At 44.2% G+C, this 17,296-nt stretch overlaps 3 protein-coding genes across 7 annotated transcripts in view; 1 reads left to right on the forward strand and 2 right to left on the reverse strand.

Annotated features, from left to right (window-relative positions):
* Positions 1–202: 202 nt before the first annotated feature.
* Positions 203–3,193, forward strand: mrpl4 (mitochondrial ribosomal protein L4). Its single transcript, XM_053416146.1, has 9 exons — positions 203–350; positions 1,154–1,235; positions 1,357–1,528; positions 1,660–1,711; positions 1,937–2,054; positions 2,292–2,398; positions 2,586–2,695; positions 2,777–2,850; positions 2,941–3,193. Exons 1-9 carry the CDS (start codon positions 303–305, stop codon positions 3,084–3,086), a joined length of 909 nt encoding a protein of 302 aa, XP_053272121.1. The 5' UTR covers positions 203–302; the 3' UTR covers positions 3,087–3,193.
* On the reverse strand, positions 3,178–10,720 carry hyls1 (HYLS1 centriolar and ciliogenesis associated). Of its 2 annotated transcripts, XM_053416065.1 has the most exons (13): positions 10,609–10,720; positions 9,451–9,709; positions 8,624–8,761; positions 8,375–8,497; positions 8,208–8,281; positions 7,471–7,694; positions 7,283–7,338; positions 4,249–4,397; positions 4,100–4,145; positions 3,955–4,009; positions 3,782–3,863; positions 3,658–3,684; positions 3,178–3,371 (listed from the first exon to the last, which is right to left on the reverse strand). In XM_053416065.1, the coding sequence occupies exons 3-13, from the start codon at positions 8,721–8,723 to the stop codon at positions 3,237–3,239; spliced, it is 1,071 nt and encodes a 356-aa protein (XP_053272040.1). In that variant the 5' UTR covers positions 8,724–8,761; positions 9,451–9,709; positions 10,609–10,720; the 3' UTR covers positions 3,178–3,236. The 2 variants fall into 2 exon arrangements, with proteins under 2 accessions (XP_053272040.1, XP_053272031.1); XM_053416056.1 differs by lacking the exon at positions 10,609–10,720 and having other exon boundaries at positions 3,182–3,371; positions 9,516–9,709.
* A 2,432-nt stretch (positions 10,721–13,152) lies between these two features.
* The window catches only part of LOC128429870 (NLR family CARD domain-containing protein 3-like), a 33,554-nt gene continuing 29,410 nt past the window's right edge, over positions 13,153–17,296 (reverse strand). For all 4 annotated transcript variants that reach the window (XM_053415733.1, XM_053415739.1, XM_053415724.1 and 1 more), the window contains exons 7-9: positions 16,304–16,477; positions 15,594–15,767; positions 13,153–13,969 (exon numbers count right to left, since the gene is read on the reverse strand). In XM_053415733.1, coding sequence (XP_053271708.1) covers positions 13,960–13,969; positions 15,594–15,767; positions 16,304–16,477 — 358 coding nt within the window. In that variant the 3' untranslated portion in view covers positions 13,153–13,959. The remainder of the gene's footprint in view (positions 13,970–15,593; positions 15,768–16,303; positions 16,478–17,296) is intronic.

Genomic DNA, 17,296 nt, shown 5'->3' on the forward strand with positions numbered 1-17,296 from the left:
TTTATTCTTTAATGTGTTTCGGTTTTTGCTTTATTTAATCAAATTTTCTATTGTAATTTTTTCACATAATTTAATTAATCGTTTATCCCTACACTCTTTTTATATTAATTGTTTATTCTTGCTTTTATTCATATTTTACTTCCGGATGTTTCACCGCCTCCAGCCGGGAGGAGGCGCGTGTGTTTCCCCCTTTGACGTCAAACACATGCGCCGGCGACCTTCCTCACGCGACGCGAACTCGCTGCCTCGGTTTTTAAAATGTTTGTTTCCAGATAAAGATTCAAAGTGAAAAACAACCGAAGATGTTTCGTTTGTCTTTGACGGTTTTTAACAGAGGATCCGCGATAAGGGTGAGTGACGTCACGAGGGGGAACCTGTGAAGAAGAGATAAATATGATCAGTAGATAAATATGATCCGTGTATAAATATGAAGTGACAGTAACTCAGCGTGTTCACGTGGCTTCATTCTGATTCGATATGATTCATTTCATTAGTTATTGATTATTGATTCCGCAGCACGTGCACACAGTGAATCTTCAGGATTCAAACTACTAATGATTAATCAGCTGCTGGTTCTGAATCTGATCCTAATATTTATAATCAGGGTTTGTTGACAGGAAACACATTAAAACAATCATGTGATTAATTTGCAAAGCATCAAAACACAGTTTAGATAAAAATTATTTGACTGTTTTTAGTTCAAGAATGAATTATTCTCATTGTGGATTCATGAGTTGATTTATTACCAATAATCCATCAAACATTTATTCTTGTACAATAAACAACATTGAGTTAATCATCAGATCGATTCCACGTTAATTTCCAGTCGAACTGATAATTTGAGTAATTTAGTTGCGGCTCAGTGTCACATTGTTGTTTATTGTATAATTCTGTTTATTATTATTATGATATGTTATATTATATTTTGTTATTTGTCTGCGATGTTTGTCTTTGCCGTCGGAACACGTCGGTTTGAAGAGTCATCAACTAATACATTGATTTGTATAAACCTTTATTCATTGGATTACATAAAGTTGTAATTAAGTTGGTTCAGTCAGACACGAGGTTCGATCATAACTTTATTATTTATTATATCGTTAAAGTTTTGATTCAGTTTTGTTCTCACACTGACTCCAGTTTTCTGCTCCTCCAGTTTTCCTCTGGCTTCTCGGCTCAGAGCGCTCTGCCTCCGAACCTCCTGCTGCCGTCCAACCTCGTGGATCCGGCCCGGCTCAGTGAGTCCGACTCGTGGCGCCGTTGATTCCATTTTCTGGATCAAATGATATCAAATAATAATTTCCACAGAGAGATTGAGATGCCACAGAGACTTTGTCTGACTCGTGTTTCCTCCGTCAGAGCGTGCCCCGCCTCCTGCTGATTCCTCGTTGCCTCTCCTGAGGAGGTGCGATGCCGCTGTCCCCGCCCACCTGAGCCCCGCCCACACGTGGGTGGAGACTCTGGAGGTGCAGGACGCCGAGCCCGTGGGATTGGCTCAGCTCCACCCGGACGTCTTTGCAGTGGCTCCCAGGTAAAGTGGAGTTCAGAGCTCAGACACTCGAACCCGGAACTCCTGAGGAACCCGATCTTTGAATCGAGTCTTGAAGGGAAACGTCTGAAGTGGAAGTTTGGTTTGAATCCTGTTTGTTTGTTTCTCCTCAGGCTCGACATCCTTCACAACGTCGAAACGTGGCAGAGGAACTTCAAAAGAATTGTAAGTTACGGTTTTACTTTGAAATGTTTGTAATTTATGTTTCATAAGATGAACTGTGAAGAACCTTCAGGTTAAGTTAAAGAGATTTCAGCTTCAGGAAGTAGAAGCGCAGGATTCACGTGTTTTTCACCGAGCGGAGGATCAGGGTCCTTGTTTCCAGCAGCCAGAGCCGGACGTCCCACACAGAACCTGGACACGTCTCTGATCTTTGTCTCCGTCCCTCAGAGCCACGCCAACACGAAGGTCAGGTCAGAGGTCAGAGGAGGCGGCAAGAAGCCGTGGAAGCAGAAGGGAAGCGGCCGAGCTCGTCAGGGCAGCATCCGCTCGCCGCTGTGGAGAGGAGGTGACGGGGTTTCTGTTGTTCAACTCCTGTTCTCTTCAGTTTTAATATAAACTCAAATGTTTTCAGACTTGAACCTCCTGAGATATGTGTTGTCTCTGTTTCACGTCCGTCAAGCGTTAGAAACCTCACCTCTTTGGATAATTTCATGTCTGAAAGTAGAAACTGTCCCAGAAGCAGCTGAGGTCTGTGATGCTCAGGAGTCTTCAGGTCTGACGGGTTGATGTGTGTGTCCCTCAGGCGGAGTGTCCCACGGCCCCAGAGGACCGACCAGCTACTACTACATGTTGCCCATGAAGGTTCGAGTGCAAGGACTCAAAGTGGCGCTGAGCTCCAAGATGGCGCAGGTAACAGGAACTCACTCTCACACACAATCCAGACTGGGTGTTGATGGAAGCAGTTTGTAGATCTCTGAAGAAACTACTCATGGATCTGATATTTCTGAGTGTGTGTAATTTGATCTGTGAGATTTGGACGAATCAGCTCGACTGAGATGTTCTAGTCGTGTTTGACATCAAGTCGTGGTTTTTCCAGGACTACCTTCACATCGTGGACTCTCTGAACATCCCCACCCCCGACTCCCAGTACCTGCTGGACCTCATCCGACACAGACACTGGGGGGAGTCGGTGTTGATCGTAGACGTGTGAGTATCGATGACTGAACCTCGTGTTCCACGAATCAAACGTCTTCTGCTCGGCGCTGACGTGGCTCTCGCTCTTTTCAGAGGTCAAGAGTTTCCTGAGAACATTCTTCAGGCCACAGCGAACCTGAAGACCGTGAACATCATTCCAGCCGTTGGTAAGTCCCAGAGCTTTGTGCTTTTTATATTGTCATTATTACCCCTGCTCATTACTGCCCCCGTCAGTCACACGTGTTTGTCTCCGTCAGGTCTGAACGTCCACAGCCTGTTGAAGCACGAAGCCGTGGTCCTCACTCTGGAGACACTCAGGTTCCTGGAGGACAAGCTGCTGTGGCACGACCAGCGCTTCACGCCTCTCTACTCCTTTAAACTGCCCTACTCTGACTTCCCATAGGAAACACCACCTGTAATATATTCACTCACTGTTGTTTTTCTTTTTGTCTTTATTGTATTTCAAATATGTACAAAAGTCGTGAATAAATAATGCGTTAAAAAAAAAAAAACAGTCCAAAGTTTTATAAAAGTATCTGAAAGGCAGAAAGGTCTAACATCCGTGACTGAGCTTGTGAGGAATGAGGCCGTGAGCCAAGTCGCTCCTGATCTCCCAGCGGAGCGCCGCTCGCTTCTTCTCCGTCGGCACGGTGTAGGTGTTCGGCACCAGGACCCTCCGAGGTTTAGTCTGCAACACAAACACAACTTCAACGATGAGAACAACTTCTAGAAAAGATTAGAGATGTTTCACCAGCTCACTGAACGGCCTGTGAAGAGTGGAGTTATGTGTTGTGTGAGTTTAGAAACTGTTCTTCAGTGAAACGGCCAGAGATCAAACTTTCAACTGTTTTTTTTATTAAATACAAAATCTTACTGTGAACACGAGCATGTTGTCGACATTAAAAACAAGTAAATGATTGAGTGAACTTCAGTGGTATCTAATTTAAGTGAGAAGTTGGAGAAGTCAGACTCACGGGTGGAGGCTCGAGTGCGAGACGTTCCTGGAAACCAAGAAAAAAACGATTATTAATAAAGAAACGACTTGAAGCTTAAAAGGTGAACATGAGGTTCTTGTATTGCAGAGTTTTCTTTTTTTACCCTGATCTCCCAGCGCAGAGCTCGTCGGTCTCTCTCTCCCGGGACTTTAAACGCTTCCCAGAACTGCTTGTACTGGAAATATCTGCAGGAGGAGAAAACGCTGAGTCATCAACCGTCTGAATCTGTCGACTGTTTTGTCCTCAGCTCAGAACGATCTCAGATTTTTAACCTACTTGGTCACTGGGTCCGTTTTCTTTAGGTTCTGCTGATTCACCGCTGGTCTGATGACTGAAGAGAAACAGGTTTGTTAAGAGTAAGAGTGAAAACGCACTCTGTTGTGTTGTGTTGTTGTGTTGTGTTGTGTGGGTGTCGACTTACAGGATTTCGGTTTGGGCCTGAGGTCGAAGTCACTTTCAGATTCAGTCTACAAAACCAGATTCAAATGGATTTACTGACGAATCATCTTCAAGGATTTAATATTCAGGAGGCATAAAAACATTGTAGTACAGTCAGACTACATTACCCACCATGCAGCTGATGTAGGATTCAAAAGCACTCAGCGAGATCCGGTCCTCCTCCGAGCTGTGACAGGGGACGTCTTCGTTCTCCGTCTCAAAGTCCTGTTGAGTGGACGAGGACACGTGAAGCTCCGCCAGTCCTTCCTCCAGACCGCTCGCTGCCAAGAAACATCAGAACCATCAGAACCATCAACGAGATTACCCAGGGTTCCACTGGTTGGCCTGCAACGGCCGAAAACACACTGGAACCACATCTGAATCCAGACTTGAGTTTGGATCTGTACCAAAGTGCAGAGCTGCTAAAAGACTTAAATTAGCTTCATGAGGATTAACCACTTAGTCCAGATCCACACCAGGATTCAACAGGTTGGTTCTCAGCCCGTGTTCTTCCACAGAGACAAACCAACAAACAAGCAAAACCAAAAGGTCAAAGGTGAAACCAACAGGAAACCAGTCACCCTTCTTCTGCCGGAGGTTCCCCTCCCACTCCATATCGTCGTACACCATCCAACTGAAGTCCACTTTGGAGTCGATGAACTTTATGTCCTTGTTGCTCGAAGACTCGTCGGGATCTTCGTCCTCGGCTTCTCTCTCCTCTTCATCGGGTTTTTCACTTCCTGTTCCCTCTTCAGGATTCTTCCCATTTTCCGAATGCTTCTCATCGGACGTGAAGCCGTCTTCTATCCCAGCGACGTGTCCTCGTCCCTCCGGTCTTTCATTAGTCCCGTCTTTGTCTTCAGAGTCTGGGACGTCCTCCTCTTCAGGTCGACCACCAGGTGATCTCCACGCCGCTCCATCAGCTCCAGGTTGGTTCTGGTCTTCGCTCTCTGGACGAGTCTGGACGTCTCCTCGCTCTCGTGTGGATTCCATCTCAAACCCGAAGCTGCTGAGTGAACGATCGTCTTCTTCTTCTTCGTCTCTCATCTCAGACACGTCTCCTCGACTGTCCTGGTCAAACTCTGTGATGGTGTGGTCGTCTCCTCCCTCCTGCTCCTCTGGTCTGTAGGTGCCGTAGCCGGAGGTCATCAGACTCTGAGCCGGACTGCTGCAGCTGCTGGTGCAGTTTCCCTCCTCTTCCTCCTCCTCGTCATCACTTCCACATTTTGAATTCTCTCTGGTGAAGTTCTCCTGGTTCTTCACCTCAGGTTGTTCCTCCTCTGTCTCGGCTAAAGGTTTGGAATCGTCTTCATTGACCACTCGCTCAATCTCCTCCTCTTCCTCATCACGACTCTCTGTGGTGAAGTTCTCCTGGTTCTTCAACTCAACTCTTTCCTCCTCTGAAGCCTCCTGAAGAAAGTCCTCTAACTTGCCAACAAGTTTGAATTCTTCTTCATTAAACTCTTGTTCTGTCTCCTCCCCTTCATCTTTCTCCTCCTCATCACTTCCATCTTCCTCATCATCCGCCCCCTCTTCTTCTTCTTCCATCTCCTCATCACTTTCCTCTTCAGAACTCTCCTCGCTGTAGTTCTCCTGGTTCTTCATGTCAGGCTTCTCCTCCTCTGAAGATTCCTCTGCCTCATCTTTATTTACCACTCTCTCAATCTCCTCCCCTTCTTCCTCCTCCTCATCATCACTTCCATCTCCAGAAATCTCAACAGGTTTGGACTCTTCTTTAGTAACCACTCGTTCAATCTCCTCTTCCTCATCATCCTCCTCCGTCTCTCCTTCTTCCTCCTCCTCTTCCTCCTCACTTCCATCTTCTAAGCTCTCTCTGGTGAAGTTCTCCTGGTTCTTCACCTCAAGTCTTTCCTCCTCTGAAGTCTCCTTGAAAGAGTCCTCTGCTTCGGGAACAAGTTTGGACTTGTCTTCAATAACCTCTCCTTCAGTCTCCTCCTGCTCCTCATCATCACTTCCACCTTCCTCATCATCTGCCCCTTCTTCTTCTCCTTCCACCTCCTCATCACTTCCATCTTCAGAACTCTCTCCGGTGAAGTTCTCCTGGTTCTTCAAGTTAGGTTTTTCCTCCTCTGAAGCCTCCTGTGAAGATTCCTCTGCCTCGTCTACAGGTGTCCACTCTTCTTCTTCAACCACTCGCTTAATCTCCTCCCCCTCTTCATCACTACTTCCATTTTCCTTCTCTGAAGTCGCCTCTGCCCTCTTGGCTTCAGCTTTGGAGTCTTCTTCACTGACCACTCGCTGCTCCTCCTCCTCCTCCTCCTCCTCCTGCCTCTCCTCGTCGGTCCAAAAGGACGAGCTGAGACAATCCTTGTCGTCTTCGCTCCCCTCATCCCACTGAGCGTTGTACATTTTGTACATGTTGGATACGTGCCCTCTGCTGAGGAGTGAGCAGAGTGAGCTGTGGAGGCAAAGGGTTTAAGGAAGGAGCTAAGAGGATTAACCTGAAATCCTCCCCATCCTCCTGTTACTGCCTAAACAGCACCGGCTGCTGGTGACCAAAGGTATTACATATCACTTTGTTATTATCTATCCCTTTTATTAAATTTCATATCACTCAATCCCACAGCTAGATTGATTTAAGGTGTTTGGTCTTTATTTTACAGAAGAGTGACATGAACTCGACACAGAGATGAAGAAGAAGAACTGAACGAGTCGCTCAACCTGTGGAAGATGTAAAATTGTTAATTTAACTTTATACATTTTATATTTATTTATAGTTTTCATCCCTGTGCAGACAAATTTCCATGAAACTTACTGGGAGGATGAGAAATGGGCCAAGAAAGAACCGGTTCAATTGTGGTGCAGATCCAGGAAATCTTTTTTATTTTCAGAGAATAATTCATGGATCTTGATAAATATCACATTTAGGAGTGTGTGTGTGTGTGTGTTTGTGTGTGTGTGTGTGTGTGAGATTTGGTGCAGCTGGAGGTTTGTATAAACTGTATATGTATATATTCTTCTGAATATTAGTTTGAATAAATAACTTCCTACATGATCTCTGCCAAATCCTCTGTCTATTTGAATACATTTTACATTTGATGATTTTTCTATTTGGCCTTTGAAACAATAAAAGATAAATTAAATAAAGATAATTTTTTTTACATTGACTGAATTGAATTCCTACAAACAGCTGAGTTGACTTTACCTGAGTCTTCACTGAAGAACGATTCATCACAGACGAGCGATTGGCCTTCATGTTTCCTTTAAGCAGAACAAAACATCTGTTAATGCTCAGCTGTATTTTTCACAGATGAATGTGTCCTCCTGTCAGGAGGACAAAGGGACACACACTCGTCCACAGTCTCTTGTCAAGGACGTGAATCGTATCTTTACCTGAGGACTTTCCTCTTGATTAAGCGTCGCCCCTGGGAGGGAGGGGGGGATGTGTAGCTGTCTGTGAGTGACGGGTGGAGGAGGTCCTCAGGGTGCTGCTCCACCTGCCGCCTGCTGGGGGCCCCCGAGTGCAGCTGGAGCTTTGGAGCAACGGAGTATCGGGCGTACGAGTCCCGGTTTCCCTGCTGCTGCTCACATCGTCTGATCTGACTCGTGTTGTGCACCTGTGTGTTGAAGACGTGTTATTACTCCATCACATGTGAAAGTCGGATTCTTCACAGGTTCGAGCTCCAATCTTGATGTTTGTCTTGTTTCAGTTTCATCTTGTACGACAGTGAAACCGTTCTAGAATAATCTGGCGTCTTCCCTCGTGACACAGACAAGATTAGGACTTTAAATCAAACTTCTGCTGAAAGATATCATTTGAAAAAACTTTATTTGTCTTTTATTTAAGTACAACAAATTTAAATTGCCAATTTTGTGCTTTTAGCTCTTAATAGTCAGATTTAGAATATTAGGGGTTAAATAAGGTTATAACATATTCAAAATGTACAAATCCAATCACGACCTCTGTCTCCGTTTGGATTTGACCCTGAATAAAAGCAGAGGAACCTAAACTACACTGAAACTAAAACCATTCAAGTTTCTCTGATAGCAGTATTTAGAGCTGCTGAATGCTGACATTAGATTTTCTGTATTAATCAGGAATTCTAATGTAGTGTATCTTCAATTCTTACCTGACTTTCATGGTCTGTTTTGGTCGAATGCAAGAAAAATCCCTCGTCACTGCCTTGAAAGTAGCTCTGACTGACTGTGGAGAAACAACACAACAATGTTATTTGGGGGAAACCTCCAACAGGCGACATGTGTGAAACAGAAAAGAGTTGGAATCCGGAGTCCTGACCTTTTTCTTTGGTGTAGGGAGGAGGACTCGGCTGAGAGGAGGCTGAGTGAGGAGAGGTGGCGTCCGTCTGTTTGGGCGACGTCAGGCTTTTCCATTCTCCACGTCGAATCAGATCATCAAGATCTGACACAAAGAAAGACAGAGCAAGTTTAAAACCCTCTTCTCCTGATATATTAACTATTTTCTAGAGATGTTAATAACGTGAATATGTAATGTCCCGAACGAGCTCCAGGTCAGAACGGTTGTGACCTTGCTTGAACTCGTGCAGCCTGTGTTTCGGTATGTTCCTGTAGCCGAGGATCGCCAGCTGCTCTTGAATCTCCTCCTCGGTGAAATCCAGAGCGTCCATCGTGTTTACAGCTTCAGGTCGAGGAGGTGGAGAGAAACCTGACGGGCAAATAAAAATCTGACATGAAGGGAAACCACAAAGAGATCTGACGCGTTGTAGAGGAGATTTTAATTTGATTGATTTGTTGTTGTTTGTTTTGTTGTAGTTTATTGTCATATACACATTGATGACATTAAGCATTAGCTTGCAATGAAATGCTTGGGTCACAGGCTCTCTTATGGTCAGAATATTAGAAACAGACACAAAAATAAGACAAAATAGAATATAAAAATGTAAATAGAAATAAAATATACATATCTAAAATATATATATACAACTGAAGATTAAAAAAAGAACAAAATAGTGCAAAAAAGCAATGGTGCAAGTTTAAAACTGTATTGATGAGGTTTGATGTTTATTTTGTTGTTGCCTTTAGTATGTTTTTATTAAAACAGATTTTAAAGAGGTCTTATTTATTAAAGATCAATATTTGATTAATGAACCCTTTGTTTGTTAAAACAATATGAGCCTCATTCTATAAAGATAAAGATCCAGAGCTGCAGATTCAGTTTAATAACAAAATGATAATAAAACTCTGAGTCTAACAGTGACGAAGCAGATTTAGGACTTTTAGGTCATTTAAACAAGTTAGAAAAGTTTCTGTTGTGTTTTCTTGAGTTAAACAAAGTGCTGATTATACAAATACACGTTTATCATCGGAATCATCGAACTTTAAACGTCACTGTACCGGAAGCAGCTCTTCCAACAGCCGGAGGAGCAGACACACGGAGATAAGATGGACTCTTCTCTCACCTCCTCGGAGAATCCGGTCACACGAAGACGTCAACATGAAAACATGTAGAACAAAGATGTAAACATCAGCTGGAAGAGGAACCGGGAACCGGGACGACGCGTCAGAACCGTTAACGACTTTTAAACAGGACGCCAGCTCTCACTTCCGGTCCTGGTTTCTTCTTCTGGTGTCAAAACCAGTGGACAGTCGCCACCTAGAGGGAGAGCAGCAAATAACAGGGTTCATTGCTCCGGTTATAAACTTTATTATTGATTTCATTTTTGAGGACTTTAAAGGAGAGAGAGAGAGATACAGAAAGAGAGAGAGAGAAAGAAAGAGATACAGAGATTTGATTTTGATTTTTTAAGTCACTTTTATTTTCTCAGTTTAGTTCCAACAAACAAGTTACTATAACATATCAAAAAATGTAACGAAAAGAAAAAACAATAATACAATATTCAAACCAGAAAAAAAATCAAAAAAACCGGCTGCTCTTTTTTAACTTCAACAAAGAACCTCCACATTTAAACTCAGGAACAAAGGTTTTCATCGGGAAGAGGATCACTGGAGTCCGGCTGAATGAGTCCATCACAGTGATTTAGAGTTTCTTTAGACCAAAAACATAAAGGGTCAAAACAGACAGAGGAACAAGACAGGGTTTAAACATCAAGTGGCCAATTGGGCTCGGATCTTTGCCATTATTTTTTTCAGGCGGTAAAACTCCTGTTTTGTGAACCCCGGGTCATCCTCATCCTTCAACACGGAGTGTCTCACTGAGTGGAGGAAAAGTTTCAAATCAGGGAAGAAGTCCTCTACTTTAACCAGTCTTCAGCCCTTAGTCTGTTGTAAAAAGGTCCGGATGCTGGTGAAGGTGTAAACACCTTCTTCATCCACCTGCCTGTTCTCCTGTGGTTCTGTTAAACGTTCCTCTGACTGAGAGGAAGAGCACGATGGGTTTTTCTTTGAAGCTTTTTTAGCTTGGTCACTATTTGTCTTGTTTTCTGGGTTTTTTCTTTTGGCTGACAGTTTTTTAAACTCTTCCTCCATCAAAAAATCCTCCTCATCAGAGAGCTCTGCCTCTGATCCTCTAGTGTCTGTTTGAGTGTTTCTGACCTCGTTCTCCTGATGGACGTCCTCGCTGTCCTCCCCCCGTGAACCTGGTGTGTCGCCCCACGGCTCCATCAGGACAGAGGCCCCAGCACCCCCCAAGGCCGGCGGGGGCCCCGATGTAGGAGCAGCCGACGATGAGAACAACTTCTAGAGAAGATTAGAGATGTGTTACCACCTCACTGAACGGCCTGTGACGAGTGGAGTAAAGTCTTATGTGTTGTTTAAAATGTGAGTTTAGAAACCGTTCTTCAGTGAAACGGCCAGAGATCAAACTTTCAACAGATTTTTATTAAATACAAAATCTTACTGTGAACACGAGCATGTTGTCGACATTAAAAACGAGTGAGTGAACTTCAGTGGTATCTAATTTAAGTGAGAAGTGGTAGAACACAGAGATGGAGAAGTCAGACTCACAGGTGGAGGCTCGAGTGCGAGACGTTCCTGGAAACAGAGGGAAAAACGATTATTAATAAAGAAACGACTTGAAGCTTAAAAAAGTGAACATGTGGTTTTTGTTTTGCAGAGTTTGTTTTTTTACCCTTTAACCACCTCCCGCCAAGGCCGGCGGGGGCCCCGGCGCAGGAGCACCGGAAACACCTCCCGCCAAGGCAGGCGGAGGCCCCGGTGCAGAGGCAGCCGACTGGCCCCCACCGGCTCTGTCCGGGCACAAGCGGATCAGGTGTCCCTCCCTCCCACAGCCAAAACATTTCATGTTCCCTGATGTAACATGCACTGTGTAGTTCAACTCCTCAATTTTAAAACTAAAGACCAGGTTCAACTCTTCCTCACTCTTCTTCAGCACCATGAACACGTGTCTCCTAAAAGACACGACATGTTTGAGGTTTGGAGATTTACTGTATATGGGGATCATTTTTATAGGGGACATTAATTGTCCATGTCTGGCCAGTTCTTTCTCTAAAAGTTCATTTTTCAGGAATGGGGGGACATTAGAAATGAGGACCTTCTTGACCGGATCATCCAGGGACAACACATGTGTGAAGGAGCCCTGAATCACCTCTCCCCTCTCCAGTAGCTGGTTAGCTTCTTCTATGCTATCAACAAACACAACTACAGCACTGTTCATACGTGAGGCCGACTTCACACTGTCATACCCCACAACCTCACCTACAGCCAGACCGACCTCCTCCACCGAGAAACAAACACACAACTAACAACTAAACTGCTGCTACTGACACTGTCACTCACACAGAAACAAAAAACACCTCTAATATAAGTGCAGAGGGGAAAAGACCAAAGAAAAGAAAAATCAAACACTTTGAACAAACTTTCTCCAGCTCACTCACCACACTCACTCCCAACATGCACTCAGAGAGAGAGAGAGAGAGAGAGAGAGAGAGAGAGAGAGAGAGAGAGGTGTTAAACTTGAACCTGAACCTGAATCTAATCTAAACCTGAACCTTAAAGTAAACAAACACTGACCTGAAGCTGAAGCTACTGAGCTGATGAGCGTCTTGTGAACGAGCAGCAGATTATATCAGATTCTTCTTCTTTCTGCTCCTTTTCATTCAGGATCAGAGGTTCTGTTTTTTGCATTTAAATGGTTTTGTTTGGTGAACGAATTAAATCAACTTATAAAGAATCAAAAATAAATGTATTGATCTGCTGTCAGGCTGTTTATATTGAGACATATTGATCAGATGTAGAATTTCATTACAAGCACAAGCTTTTCCTTATAAGTATAAATTATATCACATAAATGTGTTTGATGGAATTCTAACGGATCCTTTGGAGACGTGTTGTTCACTCTTTGTGTTTGGTCACGTGACACCAGCCTGGTGCACAGCTCCATGAAGAGATGATGGTCTCACTCTGCTGCAGAGGAAGTGGACCTCAGAGCTTCAACATCTGCTGGACAGATGTGAGAGCAGTCACATGTTACACTGACACACGTGTGTTGAGGATCATCACAAAGTCACATGATGACCTCTCCACACAGTGAGAACTGGAGCCTGTCAGGAACTGACTCTGTCAAACATTTCTTATCCTGAAGTCACAAAGTACTGAGACGGGCTTGAACAGGAAGTGACATCATCATGTTGAGACAAGTGTCTCCACAAAATAACACAAACTGTTCAACACAACAGGCCCAAAATGTCCACTGTCTTCAGGACATCGTCTCTCAGACACTTTCTGTCCCTTGTCTCTGCTGTGAACCTCCCATCATCAATTATTTCCCAGCATGCTGCTGTTCCCAGACGCTGCTACAGTCTCCCCCTGGTGGTTGTTCTGAGGTGGTGATCGAGAACGTACAACAAGAATCTTCATCTACGTTTGTATAAAACGTCCTCGGGTCAGTTTTCTATTAAATATGGTAAAATGTTTATTAAACAGTTTCCTCAGAGACTTAAAGATGCTCTGCTCTTCATCGACTCTTCTTCATACTGTAAATGTCTCATTCACTTTTCTTCTTAATGGTTTCCATTATGTCAAACTGGTGATTTTGTTCTTTTACCTGCACCAAGGACGAGATGTTTCCACCAGTTTGTTTGAAGAGCAAAGAAAAGCTGAGTCATGATTCCAGTGAAGTCAGTGGAAGGATGTTTATTGAGCATTAAAGCAGAGACAAGTAGAAACAGAACTTTTCTCTCTGAGATGTTTTTCTTCTCGTTACATCTGGTTTGTCACAGAGGAAATGATCCATGTGTTTGACTCATAGACTGAATATAAAGGCTTTGACTGGGATGTGCTGCTGTTATACTGCAGCGCCACCTGTGGGTCAAAAGTAGAAAAGCCACCACCGCTCTGCACCTGATGCAGAAATGAAAACGTCCCATTTTTAAGTCCAGAGTTTTGATCTTTTGTGTCAAAGACAAAACTCTGATTTTAAACTCAAAGTGATTTCAATGTGTTGAACTTTGTGTTGAACTAAATCAATTTGTGAATCCAGGAACTTTAAGATCATAAACAAACATCTACACAGAATGTGGTTCTACACACATGGAGACACACTGAGGGACAAAGGTGGACAATAATAAAGACAAACTTAAACACACTGTATGTGACTCTTTACAGAGGGTTTATATATTCTGCTTGTGTTGTGTCATTTCAATAAACACATTCTTCATGTGAATAAACACAATCGGGGAAAGAAGGTTGCTGGTTTGAATCCGGTTCAGATGGGGTCTTCCTGTGTGGAGTCTGCATGTTCTCCCCGTGTTTTCTCCAGGTGCTCCGGCTTCATCTCACAAACACATGCAGATTAGGGGTTGTGTAGATTGGAGACTACACACAAGCTGCTGCTGCTTCAGCCTCTGGATCCTCAGGACACAGCTCAGCCTCCGTCCACACACACTGTCCTCTTCACACTGTCCTCTTCACACTGTCCTCTTCACATCACCTCCACCTGTTGAGAGAAGAAGACATCAGTGTCACAGAGACTCTCTTCATCAGCTGTGAGTCAGTGATGCAGCTCATCCAGTAGAAAGAGCAGCAGGGACTTCAGTCCTGTTCAGAGGTGGAGCAGCTTCCTCTCTGCTTCATGTTCACGTGTTGGAATGAACACGCTAAGAGCTCAGTGTGTGTCCTCTGCATGTCAAAGTGCAGAGTGGACACCTGAGAGGTGGATTTACTGCTGTTACAGGTGAAGCCATGTTTCACTGTGTGTTGATGAACATCTGCTTCTGACAAACTGGGACCAGAGGAGACAGATGGACCTCAGCAGAGGTTCTGCTCTGTATAAAGAGCTCCTGGTTACCATGTGATGAGGAGAGGCTTCAGTCCCACTGATCTCAGAGCTGTGACAAAGATCCACCTGATCAGTTCTTCACTGATGAAGTGAGAGGACAAACTGTCTCAGATCAGATGAAGACGACACCGTCTCTGTCCCTCGTGTGAGGCTGTCAGCTGTGGTCCAGCTTGTGTAAGTTACAGCGCCCCCTGGTGGCATCTGGTCAAAATATATTACGTGACCACGACATAATAACGTGTGAACGAGATAAATAACTCGAGGCCACGAGATCTGAATCTGTTGTTTACTAACAAGACGAGTGGAAGAGAAGAAGACACACACTGTCTCACTGTCTCTGAGGACACACACTGTCTCACTGACCCTGAGGACACACACTGTCTCACTGTCTCTGAGGACACACACTGTCTCACTGACTCTGAAGACACACGCTGTCTCACTGTCTCTGAGACCACACACTGTCTCACTGTCTCTGAGGACACACACTGACTCACTGACCCTGAGGACACACACTGACTCACTGACTATGAGGAAACACTATGACTCTGAGGACACACACTGTCTCATTGTCTCTGAGGACACACACTGTCTCACTGACTCTGAGGACACACACTGTCTCACTGTCTCTGAGACCACACACTGTCTCACTGTCTCTGAGGACACACACTGACTCACTGACTCTGAGGACACACATTGTCTCACTGTCTCTGAGGACACACACTGTCTCAATGTCTCTGAGGACACACATTGTCTCACTGTCTCTGAGGACACACACTGTCTCAATGTCTCTGAGGACACACACTGACTCTGAGGACACACACTGTCTCACTGTCTCTGAGGACACACACATGGACCTGTCTCCAGGAAGCTGAGGTCATCTGGTGTTTTGGGGACAGGATGAGTCTGGAGACATTGAGATGTTCTGGGTGAGTTAGAGATCAACTGAACCAACCAGACGTTGATTTAAACTTCCCTTATCCGTCCCTTTAAGGAGAGTGTGCACCACACAACAGTGTAGAGTCACTGTGGTCAGTGGGCGGAGCTTCTATACGGGTTGATCTCCAACTTAACCTGGAGCAGGTTAGCTGTCATCAGAAGTTACCATGGTGATTGACCTGGTTAAGAAGTGGACGAGCTTCGTAGAACTGAAAAAACTAAACCTGAAGTGAACCTGATAACCACAAATCCTGCTTGGTAGCACAGACCCTGGATCTGTGATACTGACTGTGTTTAGTAACATACTGGTGAAAGCAGCGTGGACTGACTCCAACCATCTACTGACCTCAGAGTCTCCAGTCGACAGGTTGGACTCTGCTGTAGATCAAGCAGCTCCTTCACTGATGAGTCCTGCAGGTCGTTTCCTCTCAGATCCAGTTCTCTCAGATGAGAGGGGTTTGACCTCAGAGCTGAAGCCAGAGAAGAACAGCTGATCTTTGTAAGTCTGCAGTTCATCAACCTGGATAAAGAAATATGAATATTAAAATGTGTCCTCCTGTTGTTGTGGATCGTCATCATGTCAACACAGACTCTCAACATGCTGCTGACCTCAGTCCAGTCTGTGACCTGAAGATAAATATCAGATCAGACATGTTGGACCATTGTTTCATTCATCAGCTTCTTCTCTGTGTGTTGGTCACTGAGCAGGTTTGTGTAATTAAACACTGTTTAAAGTAGGGATGGCTCCTGATGTCACTTCCTGTTTGTTTCTATACTTATCAACTGTCCAACGTGTTTCAATAAGAATGTGTCTTATTCTGAAAACCTGAGGAGGACGAGTGCTCGGCCTCAGTCCACATGTTATTTACTGACACTTTCTTAGTGATCAGGAGCAGGTGAGTGCAGGTGAATGGAGTTGATGAGGTGGACGTGACTGACAGGCTGGGTGAGTGACAGATGACTGAGGGACAGTGAGCAGAGCAGAACTGAGACAATTTAAATAAATAATGACCCAATAAGAAAGAAAGTCTGAAAAGTGAAGAAGGATTTAAGGACCTCAGAGTCTCCAGTCGACAGTTTGGACTCTCCAGTCCAGAACACAGCAGCTTCATGTGTGAATCCTTCAGCTTGTTGTCACTCAGATCCAGTTCTCTCAGATGTGAGGGGTCTGACTTCAGAGCTGAGGCCACGACTTCATAGTGAGTCACTGAGAGGAATAAACCACGGAGTCTGTAATTAAAGAAAATATCAAATCTGTGAGAATTAAATCAGAAAACACAACATTCATACAAACCGTGATCATGTGACCCTCACCCTGGTAAATCCACTCTTTGTTAAAAACTCCTCAAGAGAATCCTTTCAGATTTGGTTCAAGAGTTCATTCAGACTAACAGAGCAACTCATTAGATTCAGGTGGTCAAAGGTCAGAGGTCAAATGTCAAGGTCACAGAACATGTTCATGACCTCTTGAACATGATATCTCAAGTCTGTCTTTAGGGGATTTCTTTACATTTTGACTCAAAGAGAAACTGATTAGATTTCAGTGGGCAAAGGTCAAAGGTCACAGTGACCTCATATTGTTGTGAAGTCAACATGTCAGGAACCTGGAGGGACGGACACTGCACTGGTTGGTGGTGGAGGACAAACGCAGAGTGGGAACTCTGGTTTGACCAGAAAGAAGAAGAAACTATATTTCCTGCTTCTTCAGTTTCAAGGAACCGTCAGTGATTCTCATCCAAACACTGATTCAGTGATCGTCTCCTCACTTGGTGTTTGATCATATATATATACTGTATATATACAGTTTATATATATATATATATATATTTATATATATATATATTAGTGCTGTCAGTTAAACGCGTTATTAACGGCGTTAACGCAAACCCATTTTAACGCTGTCAATTTTTTTATCACGAGATTAACGCAGAGCTGCCAACTCTCACACTTTCGCCGTCTTTTGCATGTTGGTGGTTGACTAAGTCACAATAATTTTTTTAAACATCATCGTATCAGGCCGTCATGAAGTACAAGGAGCGGGCGAGTGTG

Source organism: Pleuronectes platessa, chromosome 3 (assembly GCF_947347685.1).
Source record: "Pleuronectes platessa chromosome 3, fPlePla1.1, whole genome shotgun sequence".
Lineage (NCBI taxonomy): Eukaryota > Metazoa > Chordata > Actinopteri > Pleuronectiformes > Pleuronectidae > Pleuronectes > Pleuronectes platessa.

What these genes read in the sequence shown, in the direction of transcription:
- mrpl4 (XM_053416146.1), top strand. Translation starts at nt 303, where the DNA reads ATGTTTCGTTTGTCTTTGACGGTTTTTAACAGAGGATCCGCGATAAGG. An exon ending in TGAGCTCCAAGATGGCGCAG is followed by an intron (nt 2,399 to 2,585) that starts GTAACAGGAACT and finishes TGGTTTTTCCAG; the next exon opens with GACTACCTTCACATCGTGGA. An exon ending in GAACATCATTCCAGCCGTTG is followed by an intron (nt 2,851 to 2,940) that starts GTAAGTCCCAGA and finishes TGTCTCCGTCAG; the next exon opens with GTCTGAACGTCCACAGCCTG.
- hyls1 (XM_053416056.1), bottom strand. Translation starts at nt 9,552, where the DNA reads ATGTTGACGTCTTCGTGTGACCGGATTCTCCGAGGAG. An exon ending in GCTGCACGAGTTCAAGCAAG is followed by an intron (nt 8,498 to 8,623) that starts GTCACAACCGTT and finishes TCTTTGTGTCAG; the next exon opens with ATCTTGATGATCTGATTCGA. An exon ending in GTTCTTCAGTGAAGACTCAG is followed by an intron (nt 4,398 to 7,282) that starts GTAAAGTCAACT and finishes GTTTCTTGGCAG; the next exon opens with CGAGCGGTCTGGAGGAAGGA.